At 38.2% G+C, this 17,873-nt stretch overlaps 1 protein-coding gene across 1 annotated transcript in view; it reads left to right on the forward strand.

The window, feature by feature from the left end:
• LOC137628399 (zinc finger protein on ecdysone puffs-like) overlaps window positions 1–17,873 on the forward strand; it is a 282,863-nt gene that overhangs the window by 138,057 nt on the left and 126,933 nt on the right. Inside the window, exons 7-9 of the mRNA XM_068359548.1 lie at window positions 3,942–4,073; window positions 4,343–4,438; window positions 13,920–13,992. Of these exons, the coding sequence (XP_068215649.1) occupies window positions 3,942–4,073; window positions 4,343–4,438; window positions 13,920–13,992 (301 nt within the window). The remainder of the gene's footprint in view (window positions 1–3,941; window positions 4,074–4,342; window positions 4,439–13,919; window positions 13,993–17,873) is intronic.

Genomic DNA, 17,873 nt, shown 5'->3' on the forward strand with positions numbered 1-17,873 from the left:
TTAAGATGAGAGTTAGCAGCTAAAGACCAGACAGGAGAACAATACTCAACAAAAAAGTAGAATGAAAGAAAACATTTCTTCAGAATAGATTAATCAAAGGAAATCCTAAAAGACTTTCAATATAAGCAAATTTGTTATGGAATTGAAATAGGAATAGACAGAATGCTTTTCCCAAAAGTAAATTTGCAATGAAGAATCATATTGCTTTAATAATAGATGGAAGATATATGATAGTAGTGAAAATCACTGAACTTTGCACAAAATATCTGAAAGAATGCTTTATACCTACAGCATGAAAATATTTTATCATTATACTGATTCAATAAAGGGAGACACAAAAGACCTGAAAAATTACCACCCAATAAGTTTACTCTCAGTAATATATAAAACATTTACAAAGATAATTTTAGGCCGAATAGAAAGAAGCTAGACATTAATCAGCCAATAGAGCAGGGAGGCTTTAGAAGTGAGTATTCAATAACTGACCATATCCATGTAATTAGGCAGCTCATGGAAAAATCAACAGAGTATGACAAACCACTTTGTATGGCTCTTATAGACTATGAGAAAGTTTTTGATTCTGTGAAAACATCAGCAGTAATGAAAGCCTTTCAAAGACAAGGAATAGATGAATATTAGGTTAAAAACTTGAATATATGTATGCAAAAAGGACAGCAATCCTAAAACTACATAAAGATAGTGATAAACTTCTGATTGAGAAGGGAGTTATACAGGGAGACCTCATTTCTCTTAAATTATTCACAGCATACCTAGAAGAAATTTCTCCAAATTTATATGTGGAAAATGTGGGAATTAACATTAATGAGAATACCATGAACACTTGAGATTTGCAGATGATGTAGACGTGAGGAATTGTAAAAAAAGGATAGATTTGAATAGAAAAAGCTTAAATGTAGGACTGACAATGAGATATGTCATAAATTTGACCATCCTGTACTTTCATATCCTGGAGAGTTCCTACCTGATCGTAATACTAGGTATGCAGTTAATTCTAATAGTCAGACCTTCTCCACCATGAGGCTCATTACTACACAGTATTCTAGAAATTTTATTACAGCTGTGACCAAGTTGTGGAATGATCTTCCTAATCGAGTAGTTGAATCAGTAGAACTTCAAAGGTTCAAACTTACAGCAAATGTTTTTATGTTGAACAGTGTGGCGTAAGTCTTTTTATAGTAGTAGGTTGGCCAGGGCACCAGCCGCCCGTTGAGATACTACCGCTAGAGAGTTATGGGGTTCTTTGACTGGCCAGACAGTACTACATTGGATCTTTCTCTCTGGTTACGGTTCTTTCCCTTTGCCTACACAGACACCAAATAGTCTGGCCTATTCTTTACAGATTCTTTTCTGTCCTCATACACCTGACAACACTGAGATTACCAAACAATTCTTCTTCTCCCAAGGGGTTAACTACTGCACTGTAATTGTTCAGTGGCCACTTTCCTCTTGGTAAGGGTAGAAGAGGCTCTTTAGCTATGGTAAGCAGCTCTTCTAGGAGAAGGACACTCCAAAATCAAACCATTGTTCTCTAGCCTTGGGTAGTGTCATAGCCTCTGTACCATGGTCTTCCACTGTCTTGGGCTAGAGTTCTCTTGCTTGAGGGTACACTCGGGCACACTGTTCTATCTAGCTTCTCATCCTCTTGTTTTGTTAAATTTTTATAGTTTATATAGGAGATATTTATTTCAATATTTTTACTGATCTTAAAACATTTTATCTTTTCTTGTTTCCTTTCCTCACTGAGCTATTTTCCCTGTTGGGGCCCCTGGGCTTATAGCATCCTGCTTTTCCAACTAGGGTTTTAGCTTAGCATTTAATAATAATAATAATAATAATAATAATAAGATTTATTTAGGAAAGAGTTGTTTTAATGTTGTTACTGTTCTAAAAATAATTTATTTCAATAGTTCACTTCTCACATAGTTATTGTATTTCCCTATTTCCTTTCCTTATTGTGCTATTTTTCCCTATTGTAGCCCTTGGGCTTATAGCATCCTCCTTTTCCAACATGAGCCATAGCTTAGCTAGTAATACTAACAAATGATAATAATAATTGTATTGAGTGGTAAAAACATGACTTGAATCATACCTTCACTTGATCATAGGTCATTGGTCCACAGATGTGTCGGCTTATCAATCAAAGACTAACAGCTTACAAATTTTGTAGTGGTGCAAGGAAATAGCTCTAATCAAACTTTTATTTGAGGATAGGTCAACAGCACAGGGATTTGTGGAAGAGTCATCCTAAAGATTAACAGCTTGAAAATTTTCTAAGGAAATCTTGAAGCACTGTAACTTTTTTGTAAAGAATTAGCTCAGTAAGGAATGTGTTGAATGTCCATAAAATTTTTCAGACATCTAGGCTTCTTATCTTAACCAATAACCATTGGTTTGAAATACTGTCTTCATTACCATTTGCGCAACAACGAACACAAATGCTTTCTTGGTATATTGCCATCGTCACCAGTGGCTATTGTGTTGGAGGCTGGCACATGCCAAAATAAACTATTCTGTTGCCATTGTAAAGTTTGTTCAAGAGTAAGCCTGACTCATAAACATAACATTTTTTTTCTAAGTAACTCTATACAAGATAGATTGGTAATTTTACTCTCTCTGCGCACAACAGTTGATCTTTAGGGTTGTGGTGGTCTATTGGAAACATCCCTGCCTGGCGATCGCGTAACTGGGGTTCGAGTCCTACTCAATCTCGATAGCTTCTTGTTGTGTATGCAACCTCACCATCATTGTAGGCTTAGGATGGGGGCTTTGGGTGGGGGGAGCTTTTAGGTCTGCCTGCTGAGTCTAGGGGAGTTTATAGGTCTACCTGCTGAGTCATCAGCAGCCATTGCCTGGTCCTCCCTGGTCCTTGCTTGGGTACTTTATATATGTTAAAAAACCAGGACATTGTCCTGCTAGCAATGTCATTGTCACTGTCCCTTGTCTGTTATTCATAAATGCCCTTTAAACCTTTAACATTGAAAGTAGCATAGGTAGCTCCTACTGGCTCTAAAAGTATTGGGTGAGCTGGATATAGCTTCTTGAATGTTAATGCCTGTCATCTTGATGGGAACAAACCTTTGGGGTTTGCAATACTTGAATACATTATTATCAAAGTCTTGTAATTTAATGGTGTTAGCATTCTTTGTGTTATCCATTCTTCTAGAATTCAAAATTGGTGGATTTCATCTTTAGTCATCTTAATGTCGTAAATTGTTGGTATCTTGCTACTGAATTTCTTTCACATCATATGCATTTACCATAGCTATGAATGTGGTTAGTCACATGACTGCCTTTACAGCTAAAAGTACCCAGAGTCTTAGAACCATATTGCGTTTTACACCTTCTGTAACAATAGAACAAAAGAAAAAAACAATGCTGAAACATTGAGTATAAGATCAAAGAGCAATATACTGTGTCCTTACATTTCCGAGTTTGGGGGAGACTGACTGGAAGGCCTGGCCATCCTGACTGGCTTCTAGTCACTTCGTCTTACCAGAGTTTCCATCTTGGAAAAATTTATGTTATGGAGTTTACTTCATTATCTATTATCTATGGTAGCTTTTTAGTATGGCTCTATTACCAAAACTTCCTTATATATTCATTTAGGGTGATATCGAATATTTATCTTGTGGCTCAAGCCTTTAAGTGTGCTATTCCAAATGAAAAGCAGGAAACTAATAAGGAGAAATTAGAAAGGCCTTGTGATTAGATCAGGTGTAGAATATTTATTTCGATTTCAGTTGGAGTTCAAAGTGTGATTACTTTTTTTTTTATTGATTTTTCAAATTTCATCTGGTTAAAATTTCATCTAATTTTATTTAGACAAGGTAAACAACAGAAAGCGATCAAAGGTGGGTTTCATTTAGATTAATGCATATAGTGTACATTGCATTTTGTTAAAACTTCTTTTTACCTTTCAGCTTGCATCTGATTGTCTTTATGACGTAAATTGGGTAAAAGAGAACCCTAATAATGATAGACCATACTGTAACATGTGCCAGATTCATATCAACTGCAGTCTCAGTAGACATGAGAAGTCAGTAGAGCATAAGGTAAAGTATTTCACTGTATGCTATTTTTTCTTATCTCTTCTCTTGCCATTTGGTATAAGTGAAATCATGGGTTTTTAATGATTTGAATTTTCTTCTTCTAAGTACAGTGTATTATGAGGACATAATGAAATTCTTTTAACTTGGCTGAATTTCTTAGTATATGCAAGTTCATTGACTTTCCATTTATGGGTTTGCTCATTTGTTTGTTTTTATACTGTATATGATTTATATTATCAACCATAGTAATGCCTCCTTATGTATGTTTTCAGATGGTTGTAAGTTACGTTAACAAGAAGTGTTGTAACATTGAGTTTGCTCACAGAGTTAAATACGAAAATCATTTACTTACCCTCAAGCACCTTAAGGTAATAGTTTTAGAATAGTGTTGTTGTTATTTATATTCACTATTATAAGTATCTACATTTAATATAGTTTTTAAGAAGAAATATAGTTGAGACTGAATGTCACTAAATTAAAACATTAGATCTCTTTTTTTTTTTTTATGAAAAACCACTAGCTGAAGAGTGCCTTTTCATCCACACGAAATTATTCCCATATGCTTCTGTGAATTTTATAATTCTGAAAGGTAATGGCAGTCAGGTGCTAGCAATGGTTTAGCAGCTCCTAAGGCCTCATTCAACTGCAAAAGTCATTGTTGGTACATATGCATCAGTGGTCCATGCCACCTTGAAGTTTGTGGAGGTTTAACTATAACAATGTTTGTTTATATAAGATTCCCTCTTCCTTGTACTGCTCCTCCTTTTCCAGTGTTTGATAGTTGTATTTATGTTTTGTTTTTTTGGTTTAGTGATTAGCATTTTTATTTCTTTAGACTAAGGGGGCTGTAATAACCACTGAAGGCACTTCTTACATTCTCTGCACCTTCAAATCCTCACTTGGTCCGCATAATTTTAGCCAATATTGCCTCCATTATCTTGTAAGCTATGTGACTTTTCATTCTTCCTTATATCACTTTTACTAGTATTTTCAATTTTCCATTCACTTTCTGTAGCCTATCATTTTCATATTTTCTCTCCCTTAATTCCTCTATCAAAGTATTCAATTCTTCTCCATACTGCACAATTCCCTTCATGTTTGCAACAATCCAATTTTTGATCACTTTAAACCTTTCTGGACCTTGTGAGTCATGGAGATCGCGATGTCTCACATTGTGTGTCAAATTGTCATGAAAATAGGGGGTTCTAGGAACTATAACCAAACATTTCTATTTTCTATTTCATTTAACTATTTATAAAACTACATACAATCACATGCACACAAATCCATGAACTAACAATATTTTCCTTCAGTATTAACTATAAAACTAACCTGGTTGATAATTTTATACAACAGATAGTACACCATCAAAGTGTCACATGTATCATAAGGAAAGTACTGTTTAACATTCAGTAGAGACACAGAGCTGTCATCGCTACAACACAATAAATATCAAATTATCCTCCATATAACCCTCCCCCCCCCCCATACAGTTTTCAATGACAAAATTTAACAAAATGTACTTTTTAAAGACATTCAGCTATATATATTTTCATTTATAATAAAGCCCATGCAATCGTAATTCTAAATCTAATATAGTAACTAATTTCAACAACCATTGAAACACCTCTTTAACCCTTATCTATGAAAATAATCACAACCATATGCTATAAACTTAAACCGGCAAATATTCCTCTCAGTACTGCATGGTTAATCAATAAAATCTGAAGTCACATGCATAAAAAAAAAGAAAAAAAAGGCATGTGCATCTTCTCGAGTTTTCCATGAAATATAACCAGCTTCACCTTTATAAAAATAACTTTGTTCAATATTTATGCAGCATTGCCAATACAGCTGATCTCTTTGAATATCCTTCCTCACATATCTCAATCTAAGTGTCCCAACTAATCATACAATGCTTGGCACTGCTATCATAATTATTGCTAACTATTCAAACATACAATATGGTAAATCGAGAGCAATCTTATAGCTCAACTGGCTATTAATCTCAGTAGACTGGTACATTGAAGTGCTTACATATATGATCCTCTCAAAGTGTTTCAGTGGTAACTCCTCAACCTCAGATCAACCAGAAAAAGAAGTCACAAATTGTGGAAGCCAGAAAATGCGCAGCAAATACAAAAAATTTACAACAGCAATAATTAGAATAGTATTACTCCAAACATTAAATATTTTTTGTAATAAAATTCATGTTTTGAAACAATCATGTTTTCTATACATACCCTTGAAAAGTAACTTTTGCAAATACACACAAATATAGTTATTTAAGGGTTTGCAGATCAAGACAAGTAACTCAAGCTTCGGTTACCTCAAATTTATAGCCTAATAATGTATAACTTATGCATAATTATGTTTATCTTAATATTAATGTATAAAATCCAAAGAAATGAAAATTACTTTTCATTAGTATGGTATTAAAACAAAATATACGATTTTACAACATTATCAAGCAAATCACTACATCCTGCTAACGAACATTGTTACAATATGCGGCTCAATTAACTAATTGGTCATTAAAAGAATTATACTTCCCCATTTTAAACAATCGGTAGGTAATGTATAATATGTATGGTTCTATTGGAATGTATAGTAGATACTGATTTTTTTCCGGAAATGTGTAAAACCCTTTCATTCCACAAGGGCATGTACTGCTTTGGTTAACCTTCGAATAATGCTGATGCCAGCCTTATTTCAAATAACAGTAACTACAGCATATATGACTGCAAAATCTCCTTTGACTATACTATGTTCTGTACAGTATTTCTGTAGGGTCATCTTCAGGGCCCAACAGTGTGCAGTGACCCTATCTAATATAGCCACTTGGTGGCCAGTGACAAAACAGTTTCCTTCCGTTTATCTAAGACCACACAAAGACAATCTCCAAAAATATCTGCAAAGGATAGGAGACCGCAATGAAAAGTAAAGTGTTCCTTATTTTGCTCACAGAAACAGACCTGTACACGCATTGGAGAAAAAAGCTATGGGACCAAGGTTGATGCTTTGTGTGATTCTCCTTCCTCCTCACCCGCACACAAAATTTAATGATTGCCCCCTTTTCTCTTTAACTCACATTCAAATAAACAAATCAACATACATCATTCTCATGAAGCCTGTCAGAGCATACTCATTGTTGATGTATTTAGGGTAGCTGAGCAAAGGTATATTTTCCTCATCCTGAGGAGAGTTTGATTGTCAATCTACACTAAGGCTGCTCATATTCACACTTTCTCTATACATTGCTGGAACGAATAAGTACTGTTTTGCACTCAAAAGTGTGCTGTTACATGGGAGTGTGGATATGTGAGAGATAACTGTATTTCTTTACATATATTACAGGCTCCCACCTCCTAGATGCTGCTATTTCCAACAGTACAATTAGGCTTTAGAAGCTGCTTGAGACTAATATGTACCCAGTTTCTTTATCATAAGGGAGAATGAAGCATCTGAGATTATTTTTGTGTGTATAAAAGGGTCTAGTTACTATCGAAGTAGTCGATTAAATGGAAAAAAGTATTTGTTAATCTAATTTCTGAAAATCAGATTAATTGATTTTTATTTATTGCATTTGTAAACATGTTATTTTGATAATAAAATAAATTTTTGAATATACTTACCCGGTAATTATATAAGCTGCAGCTCTGCTGCTCGACAGAAAACTCTACGGAAAAAATCCGCCAGCGATCGCTATGCAGGTAGGGGGTGTACTTCAACAGCGCCATCTGTCGTCCAGGTACTTAGTACTCATTGTAAACAAAGAACTCAATTTTCTCCTCGGTCCACTGCGTCTCTATTGGGGAGGAAGGGAGGGTCCTTTAATATATAATCACCGGGTAAGTATATTCAAAAATTTATTTTATCAAAATAACATTTTTCAATATTTAACTTAGCCGGTGATTATATAAGCTGATTCACACCCAGGGGGGTGGGTAGAGACCAGCAATAAATGTTTACATTATTATGAGCTAAGGATTTTTTTTTATTTCATTTTAGAAGTTATCAAAATAACAAAAACAAAATAAATAGGTACCTGGTAAGGAAGTCGACTTGAACAATTACTCTGCCTTTTTAAGTACGTCTTCCTTACGGAGCCTCGCGATCCTCTTAGGATGCTGAGCGACCCCTAGGATCTGAAGTATGAAGGGTTGCAACCCATACCACAGGACCTCATCAAAACCTCTAATCTAGGCGCTTCTCAAGAAAAGAATTTGACCACCCGCCAAATCAACCAGGATGCGAAAGGCTTCTTAGCCTTCCGGACAACCCAAAAACAACAATAAAAACATTTCAAGAGAAAGATTAAAAAGGTTATGGAATTAGGGGATTGTAGTGGTTGAGCCCTCACCCACTACTGCACTCGCTGCTACGAATGGTCCCAGAGTGTAGCAGTTCTCGTAAAGAGACTGGACATCTTTAAGATAAAAAGACGCGAACACTGACTTCTCCAATAGGTTGCGTCCATTATACTTCGCAGAGATCTATTTTGTTTAAAGGCCACTGAAGTTGCGACAGCTCTAACTTCATGTGTCCTTACCTTCAGCAAAGCTTGGTCTTCCTCACTCAGATGTGAATGAGCTTCTCGTATTAACAGTCTGATAAAATAGGATAAAGCATTCTTTGACATAGGCAAAGATGGTTTCTTAACTGAACACCATAAAGCTTCTGACTGTCCTCGTAAAGGTTTAGTTCGTCTTAAATAGAACTTAAGAGCTCTCACAGGGCATAAGACTCTTTCTAGTTCATTTCCAACCATATTCGATAGGCTTGGAATATCGAACGATTTCGGCCAAGGACGAGAGGGTAGCTCGTTTTTGGCTAGAAAACCAAGTTGTAGAGAACATGTAGCCGTTTCAGATGAAAATCCGATGTTCCTGCTGAAGGCGTGAATCTCACTGACTCTTTTAGCTGTGGCTAAGCAAACCAGGAAAAGAGTCTTTAAAGTGAGATCTTTAAAGGAGGCTGATTGTAGCGGCTCGAACCTTTCTGACATGAGGAATCTTAGTACCACGTCTAAATTCCAACCAGGTGTAGCCAAACGACGCTCCTTCGTGGTCTCAAAAGACTTAAGGAGGTCCTGTAGATCTTTGTTGTTGGAAAGATCTAAGCCTCTGTGACGGAAGACTGATGCCAACATGCTTCTGTAACCCTTGATAGTGGGAGCTGAAAGAGATCGTTCTTTCCTCAGGTATAAAAGGAAGTCAGCTATTTGAGTTACAGAGGTACTGGTCGAGGATACAGATACTGACTTGCACCAGTTTCGGAAGACTTCCCACTTCGATTGGTAGACTCTAAGGGTGGATGTCCTCCTTGCTCTAGCAATCGCCCTGGCTGCCTCCTTCGAAAAGCCTCTAGCTCTCGAGAGTCTTTCGATAGTCTGAAGGCAGTCAGACGAAGAGCGTGGAGGCCTTGGTGTACCTTCTTTACGTGTGGCTGACGTAGAAGGTCCACCCTTAGAGGAAGAGTTCTGGGAACGTCCACTAGCCATCGAAGTACCTCGGTGAACCATTCTCTCGCGGGCCAGAGGGGAGCAACTAACGTCAACCTTGTCCCTTCGTGAGAGGCGAACTTCTGCAGTACCTTGTTGACAATCTTGAACGGGGGGAATGCATATAGGTCTAGATGTGACCAATCTAGGAGAAAGGCATCTATATGAACTGCTGCTGGGTCCGGGATTGATGAGCAATATATTGGGAGCCTCTTGGTCATCGAGGTTGCGAAGAGATCTATGGTTGGCTGGCCCCATGTGGCCCAAAGTCTCTTGCACACATCCTTGTGTAGGGTCCATTCTGTTGGAATGATTTGTCCCTTCCGACTGAGGCAATCTGCCATGACATTCAAGTTGCCTTGGATGAACCTCGTTACTAGAGAAATGTTTAGATCTTTTGACCAGGTGAGGAGGTCCCTTGCGATCTCGTACAACGTCATAGAGTGGGTCCCTCCTTGCTTGGAGATGTACGCCAAAGCCGTGGTGTTGTCCGAGTTCACCTCCACCACTTTGCCTTGAAGGAGAGACTTGAAGCTTTTCAAGGCCAGATGAACTGCCAGTAGCTCCTTGCAGTTGATATGCATTGTCCTTTGACTCGAGTTCCAAGTTCCCGAGCATTCCCGACCGTCTAATGTCGCGCCCCAGCCCGTGTCCGATGCGTCCGAGAAGAGAACGTGGTTGGGAGTCTGAACAGCCAGGGGCAGACCCTCTCTGAGGCTGATACTGTCCTTCCACCAAGTCAGGGCAGACTTCATCTTCTCGGAAATGGGGATCGAGACCGCTTCTAGCGTCTTGTCCTTTTTCCAGTAAACAGCTAGGTGATATTGAAGAGGACGGAGGTGTAGTCTTCCTAACGATATGAACTGTTCCAGGGATGATAGTGTCCCTATCAGACTCATCCACTGCCTGACTGAACATCGTTCCTTCTTCAGCATGTTCTGGATGCATAACTGGGCTTGACTTGTTCTGGGGGCGACGGAAAAGCCCGAAAAGCTAGACTGTGAATCTCCATCCCTAAATACACAATAGTTTGGGATGGGACCACTTGAGACTTTTCCATATTGACAAGGAGACCCAATTCCTTGGTCAGATCTAGAGTCCACTTTAGATCCTTCAGACAGCGACGACTGGAAGAAGCTCTGAGAAGCCAGTCGTCCAAATAGAGGGAGGCTCTGATGTCCGCTAAATGAAGGAATTTGGCTACATTCCTCATCAGCCTCGTAAACACAAGAGGAGCTGTGCTTAGGCCAAAGCACAGGGCTTGAAACTGGTAGACAACCTTTTCGTAAACAAATCTCAGGAAAGGTTGGGAGTCTGGGTGGATGGGGACATGGAAGTATGCGTCCCTTAGGTCTAAGGAGACCATCCAGTCTTCCTTTCTGACCGCTGCTAGAACGGACTTTGTGGTCTCCATGGAGAACGTCTGCTTTGTGACAAAGACATTCAGCGCACTGACGTCTAGCACCGGCCTCCACCCTCCTGTCTTCTTTGCCACTAAGAAGAGACGGTTGTAGAAGCCCGGGGTTTGATGGTCCAGGACTTTGACTACCGCTCCCTTTTCTAGTAAGAGAGACACCTCCTGTTTCAATGCTCGTCTCTTGTCTTCCTCTCTGTACCTGGGAGAGAGATCGATGGGAGACGTTGCTAGAGGGGGTTTTCGTACAAACGGGATCTTGTACCCCTCTCTGAGCAACTTCACAGATTGTGCATCTGCGCCTCTCTTCTCCCAGGTCTGCCAGAAGTTCTTGAGTCTGGCTCCCACTGCTGTCTGAAGAAGGTGGCAGTCAGACTCTGCCTTTAAAGGACTTGGTTCCTTTCTTCTTCCCACGTCTCCCTTCGGCACGAGCACCTCCTCTGCTGGAGGCTCTGCCACGAAAGGGCGGAATAAATCGGGATGCTGGAGTGTCCATCCTTGGTCTAGCTGACAAGGTAGGCAAAGGGGTGGCTTTGCGGGCAGAGGACGCAACCAGGTCATGAGTGTCCTTCTGTATCAAAGAAGCAGCAATCTCCTTAATCAAGTCCTCTGGAAAAAGGCACTTAGAAAGAGGAGCAAACAGAAGTTCGGATCTTTGACAAGGTGTCACTCCAGCTGACAGGAAAGAGCAAAGGTTCTCACGCTTCTTGAGGACTCCGGATACGAACGATGCAGCAAGCTCATTAGACCCGTCACGTATGGCCTTGTCCATGCAGGACATGATGAGCAAGGAAGTATCCTTCTCAGTCGGGGAGATCTTCCTGCTCAAAGCTCCCAGACACCAGTCTAAAAAGTTGAAGACCTCGAAGGCTCTAAATATCCCTTTCAACAGGTGGTCTAGGTCCGAAAATGACCAACATATCTTAGAGCGTCTCATGGCTAGCCTGCGGGGAGAGTCTACAAGACTTGAGAAGTCGCCCTGGGCAGAGGCAGGAACTCCCAAGCCGAGAACTTCTCCCGTGGCATACCAGACGCTCGATCTGGAAGAGAGTCTAGCAGGGGGAAACGTAAAGGCTGTCTTCCCTAGACTCTTTTTGGACTGCATCCATTCTCCTATTACTCGTAAAGCTCTCTTGGACGAGCGTGCGAGGACGAGTCTAGTAAAGGCAGGCGAGGATGACGGTGTACCTAATACAAACTCTGACGGAGGAGAGCGCGGAGCCACAGACACAAACTGGTCCGGAAACATCTCTTTGAACAGAGCAAGAACTTTTCTAAAGTCCAAAGAGGGTTGCGTGGACTTAGGCTCGTCAAGGTCCGAATGTGGTTCATCAACGTGTGCCGCATCGTCATCATCAGAAAGTCCATCATCCGAGTATTGAGGAGGAAGCGGCAATGGAGTAGGTATCGGCTGGTAAGCTGAGTCCGGTCGCACGGGTGCACGCGTGACTGAACCGGACGCAACGTCATGGAACTGTTGCCCAGTCTGTGAGCTGGCAACAACCATAGCAGCGCGGGGACGCACAGCGTCTACTCCAGACTGTCTAGTCTGATGTGGGTGAGCAGTGGCAACCACACTGAGTTGCGGAGGTTGACGCACCGCGTCAAAACAAAACAACTCTGACGGTTGTTGTACCTCGCGAACGTCAACGGAAGGTTCCGTGCGTCGCTGAACGTCAACATGCGGCTGGCAGGGCACACTGGAACGCATGGGTGGCGGGACTCTCTCAGCTGGAGTGCGCAAGAAGGTCGCCTCAGCGTCCACAGGACGCACAACCGAGTGTGTGGTTGGTTGTAGGCAAGAGGCTGGTGCAGCAGCAACCTTCTCCGCACGAAAGTCCTGCATCAGAGACGTTAATTGGGACTGCATGGTCTGCAGCAAAGACCACTTAGGGTCTGCAGGAGCAGGTGCGGCGACAGACGGTGTAACTGCCTGAGGCGGTACCGCTTTGCCTCTCTTAGGAGGTGCTTTATCACTTCCCACTGCACTTTTACACTTCAGCTCCTTGACGTCCGCCATGAGCTGGTTACGGTCACTAGCCAGGGACTCAACTCTCTCACCCAGAGCTTGGATGGCATGCATCATATCAGCCATCGAAGGTTCCTGAGTGCCAGAAGGGGGATTAGGAGCAACCACTACAGGGGAAGGAATAGGTTTTGGGGCATGAGGAGAGGAAAAATCAACAGAACGAGTTGACCTTCTCCTGACTCTATCTCTCTCTAGCCTACGTGTATATTTTTGGAATTCGATAAAATCGAATTCCGAAAGCCCAACGCATTCCTCACATCGATCTTCCAATTGACAGGTTTTATCCCGACAATTGGAACAAACGGTGTGAGGATCGATAGAGGCCTTCGGAAGACGCCTTGAACAGTCCCTAGCATTACACTTCCTGAATTTTGGGACTTGAGAAGGGTCAGCCATTTTGAATTGGTCAAAGGGGAATTCAAAAACTATCCAAAGTCATCAACAAATAATCCGATATCAAAAAAAGAATGCAAGGATTTATTGAAGAGAAAGCCTGCACAGCGAAAGCTCAAAACTAGAATAGTGTACTTCACCAAATAGTTGTGAAAACAAATCCAGTTAGCAACAGCGAATTAGTAGGTCTTGCCGGTAGCACGACAGAGAGAAAATTGAGTTCTTTGTTTACAATGAGTACTAAGTACCTGGACGACAGATGGCGCTGTTGAAGTACACCCCCTACCTGCATAGCGATCGCTGGCGGATTTTTTCCGTAGAGTTTTCTGTCGAGCAGCAGAGCTGCAGCTTATATAATCACCGGCTAAGTTAAATATTGAAAATCAAGATTTAATGTATTTTTCAATATTTAATAAAAAAAAAATAATCATTTTGTAGTGCATTATTTTGCAAATATTTATTTGAGAATATTTATTTGAGATTGACTCCATTTTTTTTTGTATTCTACAGAACGCATATGAAAAGGAGCTAAAGAATAAATTGAAGAGGGGCAAAGAGAGGTTTATTATGAAAAAGGCCATAAGTAAGTGTTTCATCTAATGAATTTTCTTATCAATATAAGTAGCATGCAAGTTTTGTGGGATATATAGATCTGCAACATTAAAAGTAAGAATTCTTTGCTATAATTTATCTATTGTCTAAAATGTTTATGAATCATAGATTTTAGGGATTTGTCTGTTGCAGTAACAGGTTCCCTTGCCTATCTATTCTCAATCATGGTCCTGTAGAGATTCCAAATCCGAGGCCTTTTCTTCAAAATTGCAAAGGTTATTCAATTTCAACGAGTGGAGAAGAATATGATCAGTATGAGCAGCTAAAAATACAGCTTAGCTGATAATATGAAATTATAATGGCAATCAAAAGGATTTATTTTATGGAAATGACCCATATCCTATTATTTGTTGGATATACTACACATGAAAAATGTATCAAAATTATTCTCTATTTCTTCTAGTATATGCTTCATTGCATGATAAATGCTTATTAGGAGAAGTTTTATAAACATTTAGATGGATACACTATCATCAAAGGGAACTGGGTTGCTATAGTAGTTGGTCATTAGAATAATTGATGTTTCATTGTTTTGAACAATCAGGCTGTAGAATAGTAATTTACAGGAACTCAGAGATAACATTGAATAGATTCTTATCTTTTGTATTATTTGTTTGTAAGTGTTCTCCTTTTGTATGAAATTTAAACAAGTAACCCCTCATAGATCTAGATTAATGAGGGCAAGGCCCTACCCAATTTGTACTAATATCCTGATCTTTGATAAATCTTATAAGCGAGCATATCGATAATGATAAAATTGATATACTGTAGAAGTATTAATTACATTTTTTATTTAAAAGCAATACAAATAACAAAAAATAGAAGAGAGGAGAGAAAGGGAGAGAATTTTAAAGCCTGTGACATAACACAAAGCCCAATTATGTCAGGTTATTTCCAAATGAAGTACTATACATTTATATTTAGAAAATGATTATGGAATTTAGTCTATTTCCTCCAATTCATATTTGATTAAAGATATTTATATATACTGTATATACTGTATATACTCTATATATATTTATATATAAATATATATATATATGTATGTATATATATATATATATATATATATATATATATATATATATATATATATATATATATATATGTATATATATAAATGAATATATGAATATATATACTATATATATATACTATATGTGTGTGTGTGTGTGTGTGTGCATTTATATAAATGAAATTATATGAATATATATATATATATATATATATATATATATATATATATATATATATATATATATATATATATATATATATATATATATATATATATATATATATATATATATATATATATATATATATATATATATATATATATATATATATGAAATAGTACCAGAGAAATGGTCCCAAATCTTGGAACAATACCTGAGGAAGTAAAATAAAATCCAAAATAAGAGGTAAGAGGATAGCAAGACATAGTTGATTAAGGTTCACTATGTTCAGGAGGAATCACATTCCCTGCCACTGTAGCAAATATAAGGCTTCCAGAGGTTCTAAGCAGTGGCGTTTAAATACTGTTGGAGACTTCCAGCCTGTATATTTAGTAAGTCCGGTGAAGTTCATAGTAATTAACTGAGGTAGCTACAGCTCATATATCATGGACGTGAGGGAGTGATGTGGGAATGATTCTAGGTAGCCCGTTAATGAAATGCAGAATCTTCTGTCTGAGTCTTTTCAGGATGATAGTTCTTCACCTTCTCTAATGGGTAAGGGCCCTGAGGACTGAACGGGAGATATGTTTAAGTAGGCTTCCAGAGTGTTTACTGGACATAAAGATGGGTCCTGCGGAAGTGGGACAATCTTCCAGGGGAACCGTCTGTCCTGGGGGTCCTCATTTTCGCTAAAAATCTTTTGTCAGGGGAAAGGAGTACTTCCCCTGACGAGAGAAATTCAATATGACCTGGATCTCTAGACAAGGCTGAAAGTTCTGATATTCTGGCGCCAGAAGTCAGGTTCATTAAGAACAAGGATTTCCTAACCAATGGAATATAATGGCAAGTCTCGTTAAGAGTGTCTGAAGCCAACTTAAGTACGTCATTCAGAAACCAGGAAACTGAGCTAGGGTGAGTTGATGGTTTCAATCTGGCGCAGGTTCTCGGGATGGATGAGAAGTATGAATCTGTAAGGGCAATATTAAAACCAATAGTAAAACCTTCAAGGCTGACTTAATTTGTGGTAATAGTACAAGTCGCTAAGTCTGATTCAAATAAAATTCTGAAGAATGTTACTGTCAGATTCATAGTCATCGTCTCAACCTTTGAGTCCCTTAAAAACTGGCAAGTTTCATAACAGCCGAATCATACTGTCGAAGGGTGGATCCCCTCTTATCTGATTCTAAAAATAACGTATTTGAGGATCAATATCTGCACCTCTTGAGCTGCAAATTTCACTGGGCGGCACAGCTCGGAGCCCAGAAAAGGGATTTTGACGAAGGAAAAATCTATTTCTGGACGAGAGACCTGTGCCGCCCAGTGAACCCTCCCTTGACTTCCCTCCCAACATGGGCCCCAAACCTTGGGTGCTATGAGGAGTGACGTCACTGGCGTGGGTTGGGTTAGTGGTAGTAGTGTTGATCGGCACCTCGCTGTGGCGGGGATTTTGAAGAGGAGATATCTAAATAGTGCGAGACCTCTGGTTGTGAATTATCACGCCCCAGTATTTTATACCGACACCTTATATAGGTGAGCGAGCTGGGTTCAACCTGGCATTCCTATGCTTTTTTTCTCTGGTAATATATAGCAGTTATATTCCTTAGAAATAGTGCTCTAGGAGTATTTCACTGGGCGGCACAGGTCTCTCGCCCAGAAATAGATTTTTCCTTCGTCAAAATCCCTTATATATATATATATATATGTATATATATATATATATATATATATATATATATACATATATATATATATATATATATATATATATATATATATATATATATATATATATATATATATATATATATATATATATATATATATATATATATATATATATATATATATATATATATATATATATATATATATATATATATATATATATATATATATATATATATATATATATATATATATATATATATATATATATATATATATATATATATATATATATATATATATATATATATATATATCTATATATATATATATATATATATATATATATATATATATATATATATATATATATATATATATATATATATATATATATATATATATATATATATATATATATATATATATATATATATATATATACAATAATACCTTGAGACACGAGCTTGTGTGTCAATTTGTTCGTATCTTGGATCAATTTTTCCCATATAAAATAACTAAGAAAATAATCCGTTCCCACCCTCTGAAAACACACCTAGAAATAGTACATTACAGTGGAAAAACATAGTTTTAATTGTTCTAATTCACATTCTACGCTCACAAAATAACAAATACCTATGTACTGGTTATGATCTGCAATGAAATTTGACATTACTATGGAGTACTTACCTTTGAGACAGACAGTAGTGGCTAACGGCAGTGTGTGCGGAGGAAGAGGGAGAGAGAACGGGGAGGAGAGAGACTTGACGGCAACACGTTCGGTGCGATACACTTTTGTAACACTACGTAACATAACTTATACTTTAAATTTAACTTAATGAAATTAGCTTACTGTACACTCTTAAAAATAAATGTTAATCTTACGTTACAATAAACTTAATTATAACTTTGTTTTCATTTTTATTTTTTTACTATTCTTCTTCCGGCTTGGCTCTTTTTGCCTTGCTTTTTGACTCACTTTCACCTTCACTTTTTGACTCACTTTCAC

This window comes from Palaemon carinicauda, chromosome 36 (genome assembly GCF_036898095.1).
Source record: "Palaemon carinicauda isolate YSFRI2023 chromosome 36, ASM3689809v2, whole genome shotgun sequence".
NCBI classification, from domain to species: domain Eukaryota; kingdom Metazoa; phylum Arthropoda; class Malacostraca; order Decapoda; family Palaemonidae; genus Palaemon; species Palaemon carinicauda.